We start from the raw sequence: 18,328 nt of genomic DNA on the forward strand, positions 1-18,328 counted from the left end.
ACTTAGTGGGGAAGCTCTTATCATCAAGTGCCACATTCCGACCCCCCCTCCTCATACTTTCTTAGCGACCGATTTGTTTTCGAACAAAAATGAACTCCTCAAAGATAGTTTGGATTGTCTGCCGTGAGTTTACAGTCTGCGTTACCAGCAATAACATATCGAGCAATTAGCGCCCGAAGAGGATTAACGGCAACGGCCTTGTTGAGCTGAAGGAGAAGAGCGGATGAGGAACGATACCTTTGAAATCTCGTCATCATCATCAAGCACGCGAGGCAGGCCGAGAGAGATGAGAAGCGTTAATGAACCTAAAGGAGTGGATGAGAACACATAGAAGGCCTGTCAGCTTTTGGGACGTGCGGTTATGATATTCCTGTTGACTATCACAAAAAGAGATTAGGGTCCGGAGACGGTCCTTTACGTACGTATATTCAAACGGGAGGAGATGCAGATGGTGAGCGGCTCACATGATGAATTATCGTGACGCTTAATATGTCTGCCTTGAAGTCATCATTCGTCAGTGCTTAAATGGACTTCGAACGAGCGTATTTGTCTCCGCGCTGTCGTCCTGCTCACAAACGCTATTACACGGAATCACCTGCGTCAAATACGCCACCATCAGCACCATGGACAGCCACAACCCAAGCAAATGGGAATTCTTCTGCATGCGTGTTATCTGGATGGTACGTGGCATGGGATAAAATGTGTTATGCAGCGGACACGGTGCAGAACATGTTTATCCAGAGAGAGGCGGTGCTGCCAAAATATTTGCACCTCCTCTTATCTCTGCTGCGGTCATCCGCGCTGAGAAAACAAACAAGCAGCCATGAAACAAACGGCCAAGCGTTTTGGAGGGCGGACGCACACCCACGCGCACGCGCACGCGCACGGCGTGTGTTAGGATGTGTGAGAAGTGAATTCTGTGGCAATGAAAAACAACTGAATGATGGATCTGGTTTTCTTTGTCCACCATGTATAGTCTTCCGTGCTAACGAGCGGGGAAAGGTCGCGAGCGGGATCTTCGGGATTGACAGCGAAGGAAGAATGGCATTAGTCAGACCTCATATTAAAATTTGCACGAACATGGCAGAAATACGATGACGTTTGGGTAGTCAGTCAATTTTCAAAATCAAGTTTATAAACTAAACATATCTGCCAGTGTCAGTTTTGCATGTTTGTCATATACTGCATGCCAGCACACTGGCTCACTCTAGTGGCATGCGAAAGAATCACTGAATTAAACAAATACAATTTACCTTTAAAACATTACAGTTCAGTTACATTGAACTTTTACATTCAGTACAAAATATGTGTATTTAAACTTTAGGATTAGCTTTGGTTTTTAAACATGTATTTAAGTCCAATTTTTATTTGACTCAGGTGCAATGCATTTGAATTGAACCATGATTTAAGTACACTTTTATCGTTCCCTATATTCAAGCACATGCGTTTATGTTAAAACTACATAATGTCACAATTGCTCACAATAATAAATATACTTTTTAAGAATCATTCTTTCGATGAACACTTGCCAAAACACATGACTGTGTTTTAATGCTCGTCATTTTGGTGGTACTTCGTTTAAAAAGTTGCAAATCTTCTGCTGTACGGCATTTGATGAGGATAGAATCTCTGAGTGACTATTCAATTGCGACAAAATGGAGTAAAAGTTGAAATCAAAATATATCAAGATTTACAGCTACTGCCGGAAAGCTCTCGATAATGTAGTACCGCCAAACGGTCACACGATGGCAGCAAACCAGCGGAACATGGCACGAATGACGAATCTTTCCAAAGGCGGGAACGTTCTACGCTGAGCAATTTGTAGTCTTCATCCGATGAAGTCGCACTGTGGCTATCCAGCACAGGTGTCAAATACAAGGCCCGGGGGCCACATTTGGCCTGCCATCATTTTATGTGGCCCGCTAAAATCTGTAACAAAATTGCAAATTGTATTCACTTTTTATAGTGAAAGATATCGCAAGGATTTTTGGGTGTGTAATATATTTGTTGTAATATGATGTACATTTACACTAGTCAGTAAAGCACACTGAAACGTTAGGTAACAAATTTATGACACATTGTTCCAAACAATTTTATTTTGCTTGTTTAACACAACAATATGAAGCCAATATTGTCCTTTTTTTTTTTTTTTGTATCGAGCAAGGAAAATTGTGTCGAGCAGCTTGCCATGAAAATATTTAGGTTTAATCCTGTAATAATAAAAGACAATAAATACCGCTCTCTCTCACATTGTCAACCAAGACCATGTTATGTTTATTGCTTTATTATCAAAATCATTTATCTCTTATTTTATTTCTAATAGACTGCTAGTACCAAGTTAGATCATAGCGGAGAATTTATGTAACACCATTCCACAGATTATCCAAACATTATTCACACAAGAGACTTGGACTCGGTGGGATGATGAAATCCATTTTCTCGACAAGACCCATCTTTAGTTGGAAAAATTGTTTAATAGGTTAAACCACATTTTGACTGGTGCAAAGAACTAAAATCTTAAAGTCCATCATGTCCTTTTGAAAACAGAGAAAATCTAGCATGGTTGTTGGTTTATCTTTGAAAAGTATCACTGACCCGGTAGCTTTGATGAAACTACATTTTCAATGCCAATAATCGTTTTGTTATACATACAATTACAATGTAATTACAGGTATGTTCTCGAAGAGTTTAGAATATCAATGAAGAAATAGCAATAAAATGTTATTCTGTACAAACAAGCAAAGCCAAAAGAAGTAAGAGTTTGTTAGAGTACCAAAACACATTTCAAGCCTAAAGTCTTTCTAGTGAAGCAGAGGTTATAGTCGTACAATATATTAAGTCAAATAACATACTTGAAAAGTTGAAAGGAAAAAACTAGCAAGGATACTGAAATATACTACAATAAGTTACACAACACTACATATGCAAAACATTTCTTTTGATAAGAATGCCTAATTTACATGTTTGTTTTGTGGGTGTTTTTTTCCATTTTTTATTGTTTGATTTTTTATCTGAGAAGCTTAATGACCACCCTTTGCACGGTACAAATTGTCAGATATTCTGGAGATACTCTTGTGGATCTGTATTCCAGTACAGTTTCTATTGAATTACGTGAAGCCGTTTTAAAAGAACTGCGGTAAAAATACATCTTCAGAAGAAGCAATGAGAAATATGTATAAAATATCATCGATAATAGCAATACTGCTGATTTCAGCTTTTTCAACATCTCATCTCCATTTGTGATGAGTTGCGACGTCCCATAGCTCCACGAGATCAAAATAGATATTAAGAAAGAGCTTCCCATACAAATCCAACTGTATAAACATGATTATTAGTTCTTTCAAGGAAAAGTTCCCCAAAAGCCATGATGTAAAATGAGATTTTCTTTTTTTTTTTCTCTCTCTCTCTCTCTCTCTCTCTCTCTCTCTCTCTCTCTCTCTCGTTCTTTTTGCCTGCCGTTGCGGAACATGAGTATGAAAATGACCCGCACTGAAAGACTATGACAGAGCAAAGGCAGGATGCTGGAGGTCGCTTGGAAAAGAAGAAAAACAAACAAACTATTTCATCTTAACATCCTAAATACAGCTTTACAGGTACGTGTTTTTGTGTATTTTGCGGCCAAGTTATACCCGCGTGGTGGAGTGGGTGCTGGGCAGGCCTGCGGCGCTGTAGCCGGCGGGGAAGGTGCTGTACGGGCTCATGTTGGAGAGCCCCATCAGCGAGTTGGGGATCATGGTGATGTTGTTGGGCGTCATCAGCGGGATGTCGTCGGGAGAGCGGCGCTGACTGAGCGCGTAGTCCAGGGTGGGAGACACGTGGATGGGATTGCGGAGGGCCTCGCACTGGTTCCTGGACAGGGTCTCGTCCACGGTGGCGGCGTGGCTCACGTTGTTGCCTTTGCTGTCGCATTGAGGGCTGGGCTGCTGCGACGTTTCCTGCCGGCTGCGCTTGTCTTTGCGGTAGTAGAGCGCGGCGAAGGCCAGCACGTTGAGGAAGAGCAGCGAAGCGCCGACGGCGATGGTGACGCTGAGCTCGGTGGAGTAATCTCTGGGGTTGGGCATAATCAGAGGGCCCATCTCTCGCCCACCTTCGTCCCCGTTGAGGCCCGTGGACACGGGAGGCCGGCCGGTGCCGCCGGATCTCTTGCCCGCGGACTGGGTGGGATCCAGCGGTGTGACCTTGGTGGTGGTGGAGGAGTAATGGAACATGTCGTGGAGGTTGTAGAGATGGGGAACCAGGTGCTTCCAGAAGGCCACCTTGGTGGCGCGGTAGTGATCGCGGATGCGAGGCTTGAGGCCAATGTGCAGGTACAGCTGGTCGTAGGGGTCGTACTTGGACCAGGCCACCTCCTCAAAGCGGTTGGCCTTGGTGTGGATGAACTTGGTGTCCTGCGGTACGGGTTTGTTGGGATCCCTAAGCAAAACAAAACAAAATGAAGGTGCTTCGCCTCATTAGGGCTGTGGGTGATTACTAGCACTATAGCACTATCAGCTAATTACTACAAGTCATGAATTATATATTTGACAGAATACGGGGAAACCTCTGAGTTTGACCAAAACAACCTCGGAAAAAATTGGCGTCAAAAGAAACATAATGACAGTGAAAAATAATAATCGTCTTATCGCACAGTGTGACTCTTCAATAAAACGTTCTATTAAACGTCATTTTGAAAATGAAAGGACTACGAGTCCATATTTGGTGTTAGTACATGATGTCTTATGTATGTTTGAAAATACAAAATATGGACAAAAGTATTAGACACGCCCAGATCAATCGTGGATTGGGCTTGATCCTTATCTTCCCTCTGAAGTTTTTGTTCAATCGCATCTCTCATTATTGCCAAAAGTGCTTGTGCGGTCTCTTGTCTGCTAAAGGGTTAACATTTTTCCCTTGACCAGAGTAATTCATAAGTGTAACTGCGCTATGGAAAATGCATGGACGGATGGGCTTTTTCATACTCACTATTTATTTCATACAAAGGAACTACTTTAATGTATACATTTCTATGAAGACAGATATATAGTAGTAAAATGGACTCTCACTTACTTACTCTTATTTCTAGTACTAGAGATTACCTTGCTCGTTGTATCAAACCAGTTTGTGAGTGTTGTATCAGAATACGCAGCAAGTAAGATAAAACAATTCCAATGTATGGTGAAAGTAGGGCTACAGGATAACAATAATTGATATAAGAAAATGGTGCGTCATAATTAGCCACAGTTAATGTGCTACTTGTGAACTAACAAGAAGAAAGGAAGATAAGGCTGCAAGAAATGACAGCGAGAATTAAGACTGGGCTTAATTAGGCACACTACTTCCTGGCGAATGCGGCAGTCTTTTAATCAGGCTGATGAAGTAGCGCAAGTTAAAAGGTCGAACGTCTTAAAATAAATAAGAGCTGCACAATCGAAATCAGACAATTTAGTGTGAGCGCTAGAGTCGAAGTGAAGTCGTGATGCGCTAACGACTGCAGCTTTTCGGTCGTTGGCGCTTACTGTTACTCACCCACTCTTGGCAAAGTTGGTCCAATAAGTCATAACCACGGCGCTGAGCATGATGTCGTTCCTGGAGAAGTTGCAGGGAAACAAGTCCGTGGGGCCGATCATGGGGATGCCAAACACGTAAGGCACCTCGTCTCCGTGCGCCGAGTCGGACCACACGGGCTTCATGAGGCTCTGGCAGTGGTGGTAGAAGGCGTAGAAGTAGGTGGGCGAGCCGTAGCGGGCGTGCAGGTCGGCCGTCACCACTGAGGGTTCTACCCATTGGTGGTCTGTGAACAGGGCCACCAGAGTCTTCCTCCTGGTTTCCGGATTGTCCTTATCAGCCCAGTCTGTGTACATGAACTTAATCGTCTCCCTCAACGTGTCCTTCCCCTCGGGGTAACCGTACAAACTGTCCACAAAGTCGGATACGACAAAGTCAAAGTCGCTTCCGGACACGCCGTCCTCCAGGTCCATCACGTTCTCCACGAAGCGCAGGCCCTCGCCCTGATTGACGCCGAGCATGATGTCATAGTTGAGGAATTCGCCCTGCTCCATCAGTATCTCGGGGTCGTCGGGGATGACGTCCCCGTCGATTACCGGGCCAAAAGCCACGCGGTACTGGGCGGGCTGGATGTCCTGCTCCACCAGCTCCTTGGCGGTCTTCTTCTGTAGACAGGAGACCATGTCCAGGGTGTCCAGCACGTTGCAGCCCACCCTCTCAGCCAGCATGCGAGTGTACTTGACCGGTTGATAGTTGACAGCCCAACTGGAGAGCGCAGAACCGCTTTGAATGATGGCTCTATGGAACAAACCTTGGAGCAAAGACAGCAGAACAAAAGACACAAGGGAGGCCAAAAGGAACAGTGGTTAGTGCTTTATTGTAATCTGCATCAGGTGCGTTATCAAACCTTAAGGACACTGCGTCCGAATTGGTGTTAATGATTACAGTATATGAAAGGCTTGTAACTGAGCACAATATAGGTGCACTCCATGTCCTTTTCATTTCAACTTAGTCAGAAATAGTGTACAGCTGGGCCTGGCTGATAGGAAGCCGCAAGAAGAAATGACTTGATAAAGAAGAACGATTGCCCCTTCTTGTTCATTTTAATGATGTAAATAATAATGCATCACTCTGTCGGTCCGTGTGTTTGATTCATGTGCTGTCACTGCTGCGTGCAGTAACGATCAGTTTGCAGCCTCGTTTCAGCGGCAAGTTTCCCCTTCATCTGGTTCTGGTTCCTCACAGATGGACTGTGGCATCAAAATCTTTGATTGTGTGTCTCTAACAAGCTGCAGAACACGCCGCCCGCTGCCCACTGCGCGTCCAGAAAGCCTTCTGTGGCTTGATACTAATAAACACCGGGGCTACTTTGCTGAATCTTTGTATACAGAGCGACGCCTCCATCTGAGGGAGGTTTGTATCTGGCCCCCAAAGATGATGAGTGATCGCTATCCAGTCACAAAAGGCTTGCTAAGGTTACGTCACGTGAGTCATTGGAAGAAGACTGCAGGAACAATGTCACTTTCGTCCTCTGCTGCTGTCATTTATTTACATTTTGGGGGGGGGGGGGGCGGGAGGGGGGGGGGGGGGCACTGGCTATCTAGTCTGCTTCAAAGAGCTCTCGAGGCCTTTGTGCATCTGCTGCAGCCCAGCCAGGGCATCAAATAGAACAACCTCACAAAGCACACTTGCACTTGCCGCAGCCTCCGTGGATGGCATTGATGAAAAGACCGTTCCGGCCCCTCTTGTGATTCTGGACAGCTTCAATGAGAGGACGACAGCTCCCAGTGGGCTGCAAGTATTAAAATCCAGCAAGCAGATTTGGAGAAGTGAGCATCGAATCTCTCAAAGTTACTTCTTATCATAGTCGGGGATCACATGTCATTTTCCTGTTGATGCACCAACAATATTTGACACTTAAAAACAACAATAAAGCTATAACTATGAATACGAGCATCTCAAATGAAAAAAAAAAAAAAAAAGTCAACGATTACAGGAGTACACGTACTATATAATTGAGCTTTGAGAATTCAAAAAGCTTTTGAGATTTTATTTAATCGATATAACTCGACAATGCAACCGAGTAGCTTTAGGCTCATCACAGATGAAACGGAGCTCAGTGAGGACGGATGTGCTTCGCATCCCAAATATTCATCCATCCATCCATTCTCCGTACCGCTTTATCCTCACAGGGGTCGCGGGCGTGCCGGCGCCTACCCCGGCTATCTTCGGGCGAGAGGCGGGGTACACCCTGAACTGGTCGCTGGGCACATATCAACAAGCAACCGTTCGCGCACACATTCACACCTAAGGGCAATTTAGAGTCTTCAATCAACCTACCGTGCATGTTTTAGGGATGTGGGAGGAAACCGGAGCGCCCGGAGAAAACGCCCACAGGCCCGAATATTCATCGATTTACAAATTAAAAGATTAAAGGAGAGGTAATGGACAAAAATAGCTCACCAGCGATGGCATAAAAACTGCCGCACCTTGATTTTCTCGACTTGCTGTACCTTTGCCAATATGGCAGACTGATCCGCGCCAAGCCGGGCGGTGTTGGCGCGGCGATGATGTGCCCCCCTCGGGGATGCGCTTGGCGGAGTGAGAATTTGGTGTCAGAAAGTCGGTCTAAACCTACACCGACCGACTGGGCCCGCGTCTAAGTTTTGGTGCAGACGATCGAACACGATTTTTGGTGAATTTGATCGGGGCGCAGGCAGACTGACACGAGCTCCTTGGACATGTGATGGATGCTGGACGTATTTCAACAGCGAGCATCGAACCCTCTGAATCATCGCGCACAGTTGTTGGAGAGGATATGTATTGCCAGCGGTTTTCACTAGCTCATTCTGTATTTGACAAGGCTACCCGCTAACGTTCAGTACTGCAGTCACGCACGGATCGCTGCGTCTTCTTGCACACATCTAGACATCTCCATGGGACTGGAGCGCTTTTAAAGGGAATGAGAGGAGCCGCTTCGATTGGACAGGATTGAAGTCGGCTGTGGACACCCCCACACCAGCGCAGACTTTTAAATGCGCCGACGTACGATGGTCCGTAAAATACCAACACAGTCTATCCCGCCTCCGTGCCAGTCATGAAAATGGAGTCTTTAGTACAGATTTGAACCTCTGACTGCGAGGCTGACACAATGACCACATACCAGCCTTCACCGTACCTTCTGAACTGATTTCATCCCTATGATATTCACACCCACTAGAGGGCATATCCGTGGATGATACACTGTGATGTATTAACGAGCGTTAAAACTGTTCAATAAAAAATGCTGGGCTGCAGAACCCCGTAGAATTCGCATGCATTTTTAAAGGCAATTTGAGTCGAAAAAGAAATGTTTGATACCGCTTTTCCTGTTCAGGGTCTCGGCGAACAGCAACCAAGGCAGACTTCATCTTGGACTGCTTTTACACTCACAATCCCACTACTGAGTTGGAACTGAACCCAAGATGGCTGCACGCAAGTCTGGTGAGTGAAACGCTACACTCGTCAGTAACGCTACGCATGTCAACATCGTTTATCCTGATTCATATCGTTTTTTTCGATACTTTGTTTCATTGAATATTATATTCCTTATCTATTCTGAACGTCTGACATGACAAGGAGTCCTACCTTCTGAGTGGTGTGACAACGTTAGTAGGCTCACGCAAGAAGCCCCGATTCCAGAACCAAAAACTGTGATCCGACCCGGGTCGCCTCCGAAGTAGCCGACGTTCTTACTGATCCAACGGAGTGCTTGAATCTGATCAAGGAGTCCGTAATTGCCTTTGGCAGCCTGGTCTCCAGTACTGAGGAAGCCTGATGTATGGAGACAGAACAGAAGACAAGCAGTCATAGCCAGTGGGCCATCGGAAAGAAGCGATCCGAATACGGTATGCCTTCCGTGTCTCCTGCGGTGTCTTGACCATCGGAGTCGCCCACGCAGTAGTTGCCTGAGGCTGCCGTAACGGCGGTTTGCCCATCAAACCTGAACGCTCCCTTTGCTAAGCGTGACTTCATAAGATTCGCCGAGCATGAATAAATACAGTCAAACCTTTACTGGACTTGTCCCTTTGAATTCACAAAAGCACACGGAAGTTGCCAGTGCTGACAATCGATCCTGTTACTTATTCCCCGTCCAGTCCGTCCAGTCCGGTCCTGCAACAACACGCTGCGTCTGAATGCTAAACACGAGCACACGGAATCGTCTCGACCTTGTGCGTTCTTGGGAATACTTCAATGGCCAATCTGATACATTTGTGCAAATTAGACACGTCCATTTGTGAGCGGGATAATGGGCGAAACAATATGCGCGCCTTCCGTGATAATACTTGCTCTGACGACAACATCCATATGCAAATCACGCCATTTGCTTTTTTTCTAATACGACTTTACATGTTTCTGTAACGTCTCTTTTCGTGATTTAAGTGGAACTTAACGAGCAGTGTTAAAGTTGACTCTCTCCCTCTGATCAAACTAACTGGCCGTGTGAAAGGCCGTTAAAAGGTGACTGCACGGAGACGTTTTCCTCACCTAATATTCCAATTCTGTAGTTGAGCGTGACGACGACGACGTTGCCGTAGCTGGCCAGCACGCTGCCGTCCATCATGTTGCCAGTGCCTTCCATATACGAGCCTCCGTGGATGTACACCATCACAGGTCGAGCTTCCGAGTCCCTTATATCTGCGATGTCAACACACACGCGCGCACACACACGCGCACACACACACACACACACACACACACACACACCGTGAGCCAACCAAAGTGCAGGCAACAGTAATGCAGTGTAAGATGAACAGAGCCCCGTTAAAGCCGTGTTCCAGCTGTACGACGTACGGTTACAGACCGAGGGGAGAAGGTGCTTCAAAGCAAGCCGTGGTGGCAGATAAATGGCTTGGAAGCTGCGATGACAGTCCCAAGAAAACGCATGGTAAATGCACTCGGAGGCAAGCGTATGAATTCATTTCTACAGTAACTATAACACGCTAACATATCGGGCCACTATTGTTATTTATGCTGTTCAATGAGCGATTTGCTGTACGGAGTGCCCTCGATGCCCCGGCTGCTGTGAGTATGGAATTTCAGCGCCTTAGTAAGTCAGTTGTGTAAAGACAACCGATTTGCACTCAAATGCACCGCGTCGTTCTGAGCTTGAGTTACCTTCAAATGAGTACAAACGTGATTCATTTTCAAGTACTTTACAAGTGTGGGAGAGCAAAAACAACATGTTTGCACAAACATTATATACATTTCCCCCACATTTACACTTACACAGATCCAATATGTTGTGTTTTGACCTCGTATGAAATAAGACTTCTTTTCTTTTAAATCAAAGTGGATAGGAAAGACTTTTTGAGTTTCCTTTTACATTCCAACAAGAGAACGAAAACAGCAAAAATACCTTCCGATATATGAGTCTCGGCGTGAGAAAAAGACGCCCCCTTTTTCTTGTGTTGGCTTCCTGCAATTCATATAAGGACAACAAATGTAAGTGCTTTGCTCCTTATTGGATATGCTGTCAGAATGCAGACAAAAATCCTGATTGACAGAAAGACCAGCCATTGTTTTCCCTGTAACTTTCCACGCGAAGCGAGACGCTTGAATTAATTATTAACTCCAGCGATGTCTTCATATGTGTTGTTAATTCTGCCTTAAATAGTTGGAACGAACTGAGGCGTGAGAATTTGCTCGGCACGTTTGGATATTACATGCTAACCGGTCACAATATAAGGTACACACAAGATTCTGCTCAGTTTGATTGACACCGCCAGAGAGATGTGAAGTGGATGCTTATCTTTGTGGTGGTAAGTAGTTTGCGGTTGTGTGTTTGAGATCGTCAGGTGTATCCTGGGAAATGATCCAATTTCCTTTTTTCTTTGTTCATCTACGTATGCCAGCAACATATAGTGACAGGCAAAACAATGAAATGTACTTCCACTAGATGGCAGAATGTACAATTAACCTGCGTATCCGCCTTTTGTCATTCATACAAGTGACAGATTTCGCAATGGGTAAGTACATTTGGGAGCCATTTGAGATGACATCATCATTGTCTCAGTATACAGATATACAATTAGTGACATTTTCATGAAAATGTTATTTTCCCAGTGTAATGTACGTGCCTTGGGTCAATAAAGGTTGGGGAGGGGGAACATAAAATGATAAAATGATACTCTTACTGGATATTCGACAATTATTAGACACTTTTGTGGGGATAAAGGGAAAATGGCAAATAGTCCTGTCACACCTGAGGGCATTAGCTGCATACCACGAATACAAATCAGGAGGGAGGTATGTTGTGCTCCTCTTAATCTGTATTTTATACAAATATGCATTGAGGTGTATAATTAAGCAGCGGCATATGTGAGGAGACCTTCAGTCAGGGCTCAGACTGAGGGCCTCATTAAATGCGGGCTGCACCATTTTGGACGGCTACCTGTCAAGCAGGCTGTTTGTGTGCTGTCGCTAGGCAACCGTAGCCCGGCCGCTCAAGGAGAGCCGTGTTCCATATGCCAAACGAAGTGCACGCCGCGGCGCTCTTTTGTATTGTTCGACACCAACTGAAGCTGCATGAATTACCCGCACCTGCTTGTACGCACGATAATATCCATCCATCTGTCTATTAGAGCGCTTATCCTCGCTATGGTCTCCCTGCTATTTATATAGATTCACAATGGATATGTAAAATCTTCCGTCACTGCCTTATTTCACATCTCCACTACGGTCGCTGTTAAACCGGGATAGAATCAGCAGCAGACAGAAGGCGACTTTCCATACCTCACTAATTGGCCCCCGGTAGAGCAAAGATGGTGTTCCATAAAATACAAAAAGGAAACTAAGGTAAATGCCAATTTTAGAACAAGAAAAACCCCGGACTAAAGTTCTTTCAACTTTCTTTCATGATTTCAATGCGGTTGAAGACATTTACACCAACCGGCCGCACGACGAGAGCTGTGTCCAAACCTCTGAGAAGAGGTATTCATTTAACACTGTGTTAATTATTGGGGTTATAGTTTGTGGTTGTGCAAAACTGCACCGCATCATCCTAACAGCTGTGACCAATATTTGGCAGATTTACCTCACTCAGTTGCATGAGAGTCAAAATATTAACAGCTCTCAGTACGATGCAGCACAATTCTACAACAATACAAAATCCAACTCTCTGATGTTTACAGTGACATGACGAGCATTTAGGTTTTGCTTTTCAGTGGAGGCCGAAACAGTGCGTAGTCGCAGCATACACATTTCAAATTTGCCTCATATTACTGTCATGTGTGTCATTGGCTGGTGAAAGGCTTAACATGTCCACTCTGTCATTGTGCAATAGCAACCAATTTAAAAAAACCTCTAGAGTTAGCATACGAACGGAATCATGTTGCAAAGTGAAGGCCCGCCCTGTGCTCATAAAATGCAAACATTCGTCCACTCTGTCAGCAAGCTCACGCTTTGCTGATTGCATGTACATGATCTGCTTGCGGTTCATTTTTGTTTTGTTTTGTTTTGTTGAGTGTGGAAGCCTGACCAGACAGTATTTCTGACAGCACATACTTCATAAATGAATGTGAAGCTGACTGTAAAAGGTCAACGTTTTGGGAGGTGAAATGAAATGATGCACCTCATGACAATATTGCCTCCATTATCTTTGTAGATGCCATTTTTTTCTTTGTACTTGTCGATTGTACAAGTAGAAATACCGTTGGGAGAATGCCCTGTATCGGATTTGTTGAAGTTATTTAAATGTAACGTGCCGTGGTCGGCCAGTGACGGACATTGCTTTGGTGGCGCACACGCGCGTGAAGACGCAACGGCATCAAGGCCACACAAGTAGCGATCGACGGACATCATGCATCATCACGTCAACTCACCTTCCTCTGCGGGAGCGTAGATGTTGAGATACAAGCAGTCCTCGCTCTGATCTTGTATGTACGAGGCGACCGTGTCCAGGTTGTAGGTGAACCATATGGGCATCATTATCTCTGGCACAGTGCTGTGGATGTTCTGAGGGCACACGGGCATGAAGTGGGTGGCGTTCTTGATACCCGACCAAGCGGATGGCTGATCCGGGGGCATGAACCGCTTGTCTCCCACCGGCGGGGCGCCGTAGGGGACTCCCAGATACTGGTCGACGGGCCTCAGCACCTCGCTGGGCACGGGGACCCTGAGGCCTCGCAGCTTCCCGAACTGGGTGGTCACTGTGGGGTAGAACCTTTGGCTCGTGGCCTTGGTAAATGACCAGCAGGAGCATAATATCCACCAGAGCAAAGCACAGTGGGTGATGGTTACGGTCCCTTGCTGGTGTAGCAGGTGCGCAGGCAGCAGATGGTCTTTAAATGTAGCCAGCCACATGGTCCGTATCCTTGCACAACACAAACGCAGTCTGTCGGTCCGCTCAGGCCCTTCGCACCGAACTTGTCACACAGACATCACCAAAAACACCGCGGCCACGTACGGACCATCGCCCCTTCTCGTTTTCATCGCAAGTTGCGCCGATCTGAAAAGGCAATCATTAGACCAAATATTTGTCAGTCTGGAATATGTCTTATATATTGTATGACTGTATGCAAATATGCATGTCGCCATAGATCACGATACTCTTGATAATATGCTAACATTATCCAAGCCCGCGATCTAAAACAAAACGCTTTTCTTATTTACATCCAGAGTGCCTTCTCTGAAAAGTATGTGGGCTTCAACAAGACGCCCTCTCGGGGCACAGTACATATTGACAATGTGAACTGCTTTAAAACAAACATTTCCTTGATCAATTGTTTTGGCCATCTGGAGTCATTCGAAATCCCAGTTTGAGAGTCTTTCCCAGCTGCGTGCCCAACCCGAACCCGTTTTTATATAGAAAAGAAAGAAAGAAACAAACAAACAAATCATTTCGTTCTCTATAGTATATTTATTACATTGTGAGCATTGCACTGGAACTCAATTGTTGCAGTTTATTGCGGCTTGTAACGAATGACTTCTGTTGATTTAACTGATTGTTTTTCATACGCGTTGGCGCTACATCCCGCAACCAGAACTGACTGTCAGAACAAAAAAGAAAGTGTCACACATGAAAGCTGTGTGAAGACGAAGGTTTTCACGCGACGCACTCAAGTCTCTCCATCTTGTCAATCACTGCACGCAAATGAAAATGACCTTTGAGGACAAATATTCTCTTAAGAACAAATATATGTGCGAAAACGCCTGTAACACTGAATAGCGAGCTGCGTGTTTCAGTGGAAGAGGAATGTGAACGGGCCATCTGTTTGCTGTTGGAGTGATGCCGGAGAAGCATATAGATGAAAAAGGTGTGAAGCGACACTTCTCTTATGTAAAAAGAAGGGAAGATTCAAAAAAGCTTCGTTTGAGAGGAGCTCGCTGATGGAGGTTTTGGCCCTTACCCAGACACCGAATGGAAAATGTTTGTGCTTCACATCCGAGCGGCCCTGCTCCGAAACAAACGCACGATGGGAAGTGTTGAACAATCCCTGAACGAACAAGTGTGATGCGCTAACTCAAGCACTAACTGTCCCTCCTGAAGCCAAATAATGTCCGATTCATTAAAAGGCTTGATAGAGACTTACAAGCGTTAAAAGAAGATTGGAAGCATTTGAGTTTAATACCGAGGCAAATACAATGAAACTACATTCCCTTGATCGACTATGGGACAAGTGAATATCGATTACAGTCACTCTTTCTGAATGTTCTGAGTTTGAAGCCTCATATCATTTTTTTTTTTTTTTTTGTCAAGGACTATCAGTGTGCCTCATTTAAAGGAAATGAGAGGAGCCGCTCTGATCGAATCCTTATCGCCAATGGTTGCGGTGAGGCTGTATTGCTCAGCATCGTGTTCTCACAAGCTCGTCAATGAACGCGGAAGAAAACAAGCTTATTAGCCTCATCAAATTCATTGACCGGTTCCGCCTCCTGCGTTGTGAAAGACTGCCGCTGAGAAGCAGCTCATTTCCCAACTGCTAAACCTATTTAAGATTAAGTCGGGAGACAATTTGTGCCTCCCAAAAGGAGGAACTAATTAGCCGAAGACAAGCACGCCGCTTCCTCTCCCTGTTTGCAAATCATGTGATGCAGCACATAACTTTTTATACCGCTCATCAATTCGTTCGTTACATAGAATGAGACATGTTAGTGTAATTGTAGAGGTTTAGTGGAGGCCCTACTGCTCCTCTCTGCCTGGGGGCCTACTTTGTCCGCATTGGTTAAGATGTATGCTCATCGTACGTGACCGCACAAAAGAAAGAAAAAAGTCTTCGCATGAAAAGATGATACATGTAAATTGCAGATCGGGGGACTGTCCTTGCGTTAGGGTTGATAAAACGGGAGAATATTCTCGGGACGTTAACGAAATGTTGAAATTGTGCAGAAGCAGGCAGCAATAGGTTTTCGGCAATTGCTTGTTTTCGCCTCGATCGAAAGAGATAATATGAATTCTTCAAGTCAGCGGCATTTCCTCTTGAATTATAAATGCTGCCGCGTGTAAAGATTTTTCCATCGAATGTATTGCTGCGATGTGAAATGAGCTCGACGCCTGATGCAAACTTTATCGTGTACCGTTTGGCTCATTGAATACAGCTCGTTCAAGACGAAGGCTTGCGTCCGCAGCTCGACATAGGCGGAGACGAGCTTTATGGCTCAATGAAAAATAAGCTTCATCATAAAAGTGAGCATTTAACTTGGCACACTTTTTTGGAGCAATTCAAATCAGAAAGGAGGCGAGACACTGAGCGGCTGAAATGTTTATTTGCCGACAGCCCAGCCGATGGCTAATCTACTAAATCCAGGTTCGAACATGTAAAGCTCTCAGGAGCATACAAATGCATCGCAAGGGGCCACAGATGTTGATGCGTCACCGTGGGAGCACTAACCGGGACCGAACTGGGACCTGACTGGGACCACGCCAGTATAAATCACAGTAGGACAGACGTGACTTTACAATGATTGTCACAATCATGTTTCACCATGTCCACACCTACACAACTGACACACGCACTCAAATCAACACCACTAATAATCTATACATCTCCTTCTTATTGACTGTTGTGCAAATAAAAGCATTTACGGCGAGAAGCGCTATCATGTCAGACAACGGCAATGCCCTTGTCGTTGGAAGTGAGCACATCCAAAGCGATTTAGTGGATTCCTCGAATTAGCAGTGCGATGATGAGAATGGAGAATTGATGCCGAGGATGATACCTGGGGGAGGAACTGCAGCTTCGTGCGATCATCGGTGCCTTTTTTTAATTCGTGTAATGAAAACAAGCCACAGCCCGGATACAATGGCAACACGTTCTGGCAAGCTTGCTACTAAATGCAGGTCTCCGACGGTGTGTTAAATAAAAGCAGCATCAGCATGATCAATGTTGATCGTTTTACAATACCTCGAAATGGAGAAACACTGACGTCAACGCGTGTGATAATTAGGGGAGGTGGGGGGGGGGGGGGGGGGGGTATACGGCATGATGAGGTTAACTCACCTGCTTTAAGAGATGCCGTTACGCGCTCCATCTGTGCTTGTCCTCCATTGCGATCCCCCTCGGCTCGGCGACGACACGGCGGGCCGCAATGATGAACGTGTTCCTCCTTGGTGCGCTCCGCTATCACAAGCGCATCAGATCTCCCCTCGCATCGCACATCGCCGCGCTGCCGGCTTTGCGCATTCGCGACGCCAAGGTCAGCAGCGCCAACGGTTTTAATGGGGCGCCCACTACAGAGATCTCGCTCCGCTCTCCGCGGCGCCCACTGGCCGCGCGTTGCTAGGCGACCGCCGGGATACGCCAGTGCGTTCGAGTCATCCTCCAAATCCTGACAATTCGCTAAAAACCAAGCTTGCACGCGCGCGAGCCCTCTCGTCCCTTTCGGATCATAAGTGAGTTTATATTAGGAAGACTTTCTTCTTCTTCTTCTTCTTCTTCTTCTTCATGCTTTTGGCTACGGGGAACAAATGTGAAAAAAACACCTGGAGAAAAGAAACGAAAACGTCTTCCAACACGTGCCTTTTAAATAAGCCGTGTTTTAAACTCAAATCCACATCCGTCCCGAGTCCAAACCTGCAGAGGACTGCAAGCCAAACCGGCATTCATATATTAGGAAAGAAAACTAAACAAAAGACTTTGCATGCGCTGTTGAAGAGCCTTGAAAAATCAATCATAGGCTGCACTCCACTTCAATAAGCAGATGGGGTGAGAGGGTGTGGTCAAGGGGTCAAGGGGTCAAGAGGTCAAGCGGTCGTGTCCAATTTGCAGGTAAGGATGAGTCAAGACCAGATTTTAAAAAAGTCCATCAAATGCATTTTCGGGGCGCAGACATGGCTAGCTAGTAGTGGTGAGAAATGGGGCTAAAACTAATAACTAATAGCTCCACCCCCCAACAATCAGGAAAACTAAAATGGTGAAAAACAGTCTCCGCAAGTGAGTCCGACGTAGCTCTCAGTCTTTGCACGTTTTCGGCAATTATCTCCAAACATGTCGAATGTTCACTTTACAGGGTCTTTAAGACCAAAGGCTGCTTTTTTTTTTTTTTTTTTTTTTTTTTTTTTTGGGCGACAGGAAATGTTTTTTACAATCCGACTCCATAAGGAACAGTATCTTGACTGGATTTAGCTTTTGAGCTTTGTCACCGTTTGGGATGAAACCCATCGCTCGTTTTTACAACACGAAACGCGCTGCTGTTAAATACACGCACTTGCTTACATATCAGACGGCACATGAGTCGTAAACTGCGCATATGAGACATTGCAGGAGATATTAACTCACGAGGCATTGCCTCTAGTTCCTTACTGTGGGCAGTAAGTACTCTTGTGGAACGTGCAGTCCAATACTTTGGAATGAAGAACTATAAA

General features: G+C 45.4%; 1 protein-coding gene across 2 annotated transcripts; it reads right to left on the reverse strand.

Moving 5' to 3' along the window:
* Window positions 1-2,275: 2,275 nt before the first annotated feature.
* On the reverse strand, window positions 2,276-17,252 carry LOC133415962 (neuroligin-3-like). Of its 2 annotated transcripts, XM_061702525.1 has the most exons (7): window positions 16,965-17,252; window positions 13,347-13,972; window positions 10,883-10,942; window positions 10,012-10,161; window positions 9,112-9,297; window positions 5,506-6,295; window positions 2,276-4,413 (listed from the first exon to the last, which is right to left on the reverse strand). In XM_061702525.1, the coding sequence occupies exons 2-7, from the start codon at window positions 13,825-13,827 to the stop codon at window positions 3,624-3,626; spliced, it is 2,457 nt and encodes an 818-aa protein (XP_061558509.1). In that variant the 5' UTR covers window positions 13,828-13,972; window positions 16,965-17,252; the 3' UTR covers window positions 2,276-3,623. The 2 variants fall into 2 exon arrangements, with proteins under 2 accessions (XP_061558509.1, XP_061558510.1); XM_061702526.1 differs by lacking the exon at window positions 10,883-10,942.
* Between the last annotated feature and the right edge of the window lie 1,076 nt (window positions 17,253-18,328).

This window comes from Phycodurus eques, chromosome 17, assembly GCF_024500275.1.
Source record: "Phycodurus eques isolate BA_2022a chromosome 17, UOR_Pequ_1.1, whole genome shotgun sequence".
Classification (NCBI taxonomy): domain Eukaryota; kingdom Metazoa; phylum Chordata; class Actinopteri; order Syngnathiformes; family Syngnathidae; genus Phycodurus; species Phycodurus eques.